The sequence below is a fragment of the Argentina anserina genome, chromosome 3 (assembly GCF_933775445.1).
Source record: "Argentina anserina chromosome 3, drPotAnse1.1, whole genome shotgun sequence".
NCBI lineage: Eukaryota > Viridiplantae > Streptophyta > Magnoliopsida > Rosales > Rosaceae > Argentina > Argentina anserina.
The window spans coordinates 26,889,474-26,896,412 of NC_065874.1; the positions used below are offsets into that span (position 1 = coordinate 26,889,474).

The 6,939-nt window shown below is 35.2% G+C and overlaps 1 protein-coding gene across 2 annotated transcripts in view; it reads right to left on the bottom strand.

Annotated features, from left to right (window-relative positions):
- Positions 1-1,324, bottom strand: part of LOC126785649 (uncharacterized) — a 55,349-nt gene extending 54,025 nt beyond the window's left edge. For both annotated transcript variants that reach the window (XM_050511256.1, XM_050511257.1), the window contains exon 1: positions 570-1,324. In XM_050511256.1, the coding sequence (XP_050367213.1) occupies positions 570-1,295 (726 nt within the window). In that variant the 5' untranslated portion in view covers positions 1,296-1,324. The remainder of the gene's footprint in view (positions 1-569) is intronic.
- Between the last annotated feature and the right edge of the window lie 5,615 nt (positions 1,325-6,939).

Consider the following 6,939-nt stretch of genomic DNA (forward strand, 5'->3'; position numbering starts at 1 on the left):
AAAATATTTTACCTACATAAATTATCCAATAAAAAATCTACAAAAAAAGACAACTCAGGGAAGCAATAAGTCAGCAGAGATTGTAGCGAGAAATCCAGACCGGGAACTATACAGAAATTAAACCAAAAATTCAAAAACAAAAGATAGCATTCCAATACATGTGGATTGGTGCGAATCTAATTAACCCGCAACACAAGAACATACAATGACAGAAAAAAATAAATTATGTCTTGACATATACTCCTAGATCTCTCATATTTTAAAAAGCATGGATGGGAATTTTTTTTCCAGCCACAACGAGAGCTATGCTCAATTCCGGTAACCACTCTCCATATCCACTTCCAAGCCAAACAAATACACAACATTTCCCCTATCTAAGTAACCAAAACTTGCAGCAAAGAATGCACACCACTGACCCAATCACAATTGGTAGAAAATAAAGAGCTACATTGAAATTACATATGCATCAGTGAACACTAAAAAATAAACAAACAATCAATCAATCAACTAGCGAAACAAGAAGATAGAACAAAACACAAATCTTTACTTGATACTAACAAAAAACTCACATATTGGTAAAGCATGTATCCATCACAGAAAAATGTCACATTTCTCAATTCTAAACTAAGAGCAGTATTGAGCCCTTCAATTAGAGCCTCAATCTCCACAGCCTCATTGCTCATCACCACACCACCATCAAACGCCTCCAGAATCTTCCTCGCCTCGAAAATCAGATTATCTCTAGGATCACATATCGCCACCCCAGCTCCGGCCACCACCACCTTCGAGTCCCTAACCACCTCTTCTCCAACCAAGCCCTTACAATACAGCCTCAAACACTCACTCTCCACCGCCGCCGACGACGAACCGCCTCCGTCGGCATAGTACGGCTTCTCGTAGTTATCGCCGTACTCGCTCCAGTAGTCCTCCGGCGCGTCGCGGACCTCGGCGGCGAAATTCTGGTCGTGGATTCTCCGGTCGAGGTCTTCCTTGGCCTTGCGGACTTCGAGGAGGGAGCGCTCGTGGTCCTCGTATTCCTGCGCGAATTTCTCGATGTCTTCGAGCATGAGCGCGGCGGAGAGGTCGAGTGTGTCGTCGTGGAGGGGCAGCGGAGGCGGAGGAGGGGGGCGGGAGGAGGAGGAGGGGTGGTGGGAGAGGGAGGCGGACATGGCTTCCTGCATTTGGAGAGAGAAGGCGATGTCGAGGTCGGAGTCTAGGGTTTTGGCGGCCATGAGTTCGTGGCGTTGCTCGGAGAGGATGGTGTGGAGGTCGTCTCTGTACGCCGGGGTCGCCATGGTTAGAGAGAGAGACTGAGAGACTGAAACTGAAAATTAAAGAGTAGGTTTTGCTAGAGAATAAACTCTAAAGAGACTTCTCTGCCACGTTTGCAACTTGATTTTTGGACTTTTTGTTAGTCTTCGTTTCAAAAAAAATATAAGTAGTCTTTGGCGAGTATGTCCGCAAATTCTATCGGCAACGCTGGAAATGTTAAAAGTTGGCCCGTAAAATAGGCAGGAGAGAGTTGGTCCGGCATAAGATAAAAAGACCCACATACTGTCTGATCTATGTTTCTATCATCCTAAGTGTAAAATGGGCAGGGCAGGACAGGACTGGTCAAATCAAAATATGTGAAGTCTAAGCCTGTTTTTTGAGCGGATAAAATTTGGGCTTAAAAAACATGCACATTGACTGATCTACACTTGAGTCGTCATTTTAAAATAATAAAATATTTTAACTTTCATTTGAAAAAAAATTGATTGAGATAGGAGTTGAACTCATGAACCCCTTATTCTAATAATAACACATTTGTCAATTGAACCGACAAAATTTACTAATTATACCAATCACTCATAAATTAATAATAAAATGTAAGATTGAGAATGTGACGATCCTATAATATACCATATGGGTAGGGCTTTGGGTCGGCGCATGGTTTGAAAAGTGTTACACATACCTACCCATTCCAAAACGGGCCAAGTATAGCCCGCCCATTAGTTTGGGTCAAGCTGGCCCGCGGCCCAAATTTCTGAGCTAAGTTTGGGTATGTCCGTTGGTTTCGGGCTTAATTTACAAGCATAATTAAAATAGGGTAAATAAAAACTGCTTTACTTTCCACAAGAGAGAATTCAACAAACAGTACAACAACTATTGGTCATTTGAACTTTTAGTACCTCATATTTGAAAACTATCGCATTGGTACCTCAAGTTTCTATTTCAGCTTAATTGTAGTTCATTCTGTCAATTAACATTGTTAGTGGCTTCATCTCCCACTAATTTTTAGGGCATTTTCGTGACTTCATTTCTCTCCGATTTCATCTTTCATTTCCCTCCAATTTCAACTTCTATTAAAAAAACAAGTTGATTAATTTATATCATTTCATTAAATTTAATAAGTATCATTCATTTACCACAACTATTACAAACAAGTTAAAGTTTACAATTACAAAATAATCCAACATATATTTCATATTGTATATATTCATCAACCAACAACCATATTGTTATAATAATATGCTCAAAAACTCTATTATAGACATTTAAATATTTCAAAAGCAAAAAATGCCTATATAACAATTGGCTTGAATGGTAGAAAATGTTGGCTATAAACTAAGTGAAATCAGTGAGAAATAAAATGACGATAATGCCCTTAAACATTGGTGGGAAATAAAGCCACCAACGGTATTAATTGACGGAATGAACTAAAATTAGGTTGAATAGAAACTTGAGGTACCGATGTGATAGTTTTCAAATGTGAGGTACTAAAAGTTTGAATGGTCAATAATTGGGATACTGTTTGTTGAATTCTCCCTTTCCATAAGCCGAAATGCCAAGATGACCCGCATAAAAAAGATAGTCAGAAGACCATCACGTGAAGAGTAAAGAGGTGATGCCTCCCTCTTTTTATCTTGAATTCCTTGTTTTTAATATTCTAAAATAAGATATGTGTTTTGCATGTCTTGTAATGAGTAGCATGTCTTGTAATCCTCTTGTAGTTAAGCATGCATGTCATGCATAAGCTTGTATAAAAAGAAGGTAGAAGCTGAAGAAAGGTAGAGAATAAAAAAGACATCAGAGAAACCAAGATGCTTGAAGCCTTTAGACATAGCCTTCTTTTATAAACATTTTCTCCGTGAGGAAATTTGTAAACCCTTTCAATATCAATAAAAGTTATTTTTTCCAAGATCAACTACTTTCATCTAATCTCTATCAATCAACATGTGAATTGTAGATAGTCTTGATGTTCATCCTCCACCTAGCAGTAGATTAAAACAGTAGTTGTGCACTTGTTTACATATTCATCCCTTCTGGTTGAAGAGAAGATTGTAGTTATAACTACTAGCACAACCAAGTAAGCTCCTCTCTCTCTCTCTCTCTCTCTCTCTCTCTCTCCTTTTGTTTTTCCTAGGCAGACTTTCTAGTCTAAAACAGGGAAACCATATTGTTATTATGTTATTATTTAGCTAAACTATTGATCTTGCATTATTTTTTAAGAGTGTTGTTTTGAAATTCACATGCATACCAAGATAACTATTAAAAAAATAGTCAAGAGACTTTTGAGTCTAAGGACCTCGGTTTCTGCGTTTGTTTAGCTCATAAGTTGTTTGTGTCAGTAGTCTTAAGCCATTGTCCATATTCAAGGCTTAATCTTTAATAGGAGTTTTCAGATATACATTCAACCTTAGGACAACCCCATTCTGATTTGGTATCAGAGCTGTAGTTTAGCTCTATAATAATATAATTGAGACAGTAAAATACCTTGAGGACATAAGTCATAAAACACAAAAACAAGAAAACCCAAAAAATTGATGATTGAGTATTTAAACTTAGAGATTACTAAATAACATAAAAGAAAAACAATTGTAGACCAAAATACTTTAACTTGTTATTTTCCACGGAAAAATAATAAGCATATTTTACACAGAAAAAAAGAGCATCCATTAACTAATAGTGTTCTAGATCTTTTAATAAGTCAAGTAAAAAATATAACATTAGAATATAACAAGCATAATCAAAATTTACAGCTTTTATTATAATATTTCTAAAAAAACTTCTTACAAATCATTAACCAAAACTTAACCTATATCTAGGTTCAACTAGATAATAATAATAAAAATATACAAAGTTTTCCGAATAGAATAGAAATAAGAGAGCTTGTAGACTTAATCGAAACAAACCAAAGCAAATAGAACTGCATTCCCTAAAAATAATTGAAAATCTTAAAATAGAAGTACATAAAATAAAATCAGTACAAAAATAATTAATTGAGCAAGTAGAAAAATTACATAATAAAATAGATAAACTGTTAGTTTAATAAACAACTCCATCTATAATAGAACATTACAAGAAGCTAAGAACTTTGATAAAGAACCAATAGAAAATTCAGATTTCACAACTACTGTACCTAACAACAATATTCCAATAAGACAAAATAATGTCATTATACAATTATTAGTAAACTTAGCAAGTAAAGTAGATTACCTCGAAGAGAAACTAAATCACCTCGAGCACAAAATAAATCTCCGCAAAGATAAGATAAATCATCTCGAAGAGCAAATAAACAATAGTTCAACTTCTCTGTTAGTAGAAAAATTAAAAAAATTAACCTTAAACACAAACAATAATATAAGAAAAGGAAAATCAAATCCTTTTGATAATACGAAATTGAACTTTTTAAACGAAAACGTAAAGAAATGGTAAGAATAGAAGGCATATATCATAATGAAGAAGAAGCACAAGAATTCCTTAGAAATAGACTTTTAAGATCACATAGAAAATCAACATAATTTATATCACTTAGATAGATTTGAAAGCAAAAACAACATAGTAAGCAATGTAAGTCAATATGATATAGGTTGCATAGATAAATAAGTTACTTTAAATTTATTGAGCAATTCAATTCAGGAATTGAACAACTTAGAAAATTAATTATTCACAAATACATATATGGACTATATTAATCGGTATAATAGGATTACCTAGAACACAAGTTGGTACTAAAGCATTAGTATAAATATATGATGATAGATGAGATAACCATCAACAAGCAGCAATAGCAATAGCAGAAGTAAAATTGAGCACTTATTTAGCAATTATAGGTTGCATTCCAAACTATGTCATGAATATTAAAGAATTTAGCAAATATATTAAAGTGAGTGTAGAACGCGAATCTGAAAATAAGTAAGAGAATGCAGACACGTGTACAAATAAATGTAATTTATTGAATATCAAGCGCGGGGTTACAATCTTTGGTGAACTCCTCTGATTCTATCTCCGTATGTGATTTGGCTCAAGGGTGACATGCACTTGATCTTGAGGATTTGAGTTTGGTTTGGATTTGATTTGATGAAGAACGAGCGATTTGGCCGCTTGATGATTCTTCGTGGACTTGAGGTTGGATTTGGATTTGATGAAGAATGAGCGATTTGGCCGCTTGATGATTCTTCGTGGACTTGAGGTTGAATTTGGATTTGATGAAGAACGAGCGATTTGGTGGCTTGACGATTCTTCGTGGATTTGATGATCTTCGTGGACTTGAGAGACTTCGGGATTTGTCGAGAGTGATCCTTGCTCAAGTGATTTCTCTCCTTCTCCAAGTCTCAAAAAATCCCCCCCTTCTCTTCATGTTGAAGGGGTGTATTTATAGTGTCAAGGTTTCTATTTTGTAGAATATTTTAATGACACTAAAATAATAAATTCTTTAATTGTATAATTAAATCAATATGTATTTTCCAATTAATTTAAAATTAGTTATTCTCATAACTAAATTAAACAGAAAATAATTGATTTAATTATGACCGTTAAGAAATTTATTGATTTAATCAAATGTCCGATTGCCATTTCGAATCGTCAATAAAATTCAATTTTTCGGAATCACGTAGTTTTGATTACGATCATCCGTTTATGTGCTGACACGAGTTTTATTCATATCCGCACTAACTTTGTTGACTTTCGGCCACGTGTGCAATTTTGTCGGGCTCTTGGTCGATTTAATTTTTTAACGAAGATAATTTACTTCATTAAATTTCATGTGTCTACAAATGCCCCCACTTCAAGTCGTGTTGCAGGTATGTCATCATCACGTACCGAAAGCGCAACTTGAAGTATGCACTTTAATTTGGAGAATTTGTAGAGCTGGCTTCTGAGGCTCCGTAAATTTTGTAGTAAGTCTTTCCATCACTGCAGAATGTAGATATTTCCTAGTACCTTGAGAATATAGACAGATCTTCTTGTCCGAATATGACTTCTGATTGACAATATAGACCTTGAGAATAGTATTAGCCACTAACAATTAGTCCTTCAGTTCTTCCCCATCCTTTTTTAATTAGTAAAATGTGACTTCAATCAAATACTCAGAAGTTGTTGCAATGTAGAGATGAGTCATTTCCTTTACTCACGTGATTTAGCTTCTTTCTCCGGCTTTTAAGTTGTACCAAAAGTTAAAAAAATCATCCACTTCCTCATATATATATATACATATATATAGTAGCCATCATCTCCATCCGTTCTGGCCTTTTATGTAACCCTTGCATTTTGCCTTTCCATCCACCTATTATCAGGTGATTTAGCTTCTCTCTCCAGCTTTTGAAGCTGTACTAAAAGTTATAAAAAAAAAACATCCACTTCTTTTAATGTATTGTCATCCCCTAAAGATGGAATTGGTTGGTTCCGTTCCTCATAAAAGCATGATCAAATACCTTGAATGCAGAGCACATTTAGTGGGAGTGTATCATCAAACTCGTCAGTGAAGTCATAAATTATTCTCTTCACATGGTCAATCAAAACCTCATACGCTTCCTGAATGAGCTTAAAGTGGATCTCTATCTCATCCTTCTTAGCATCTTCAGTTTCCTCCGCAAGAAGAAGGGATACCTGCTTGTCAGGATGAGACTTCAACACAGTCTCATGGTAGCTTTTCCTTATCTGCTCCTCTGTGGCATG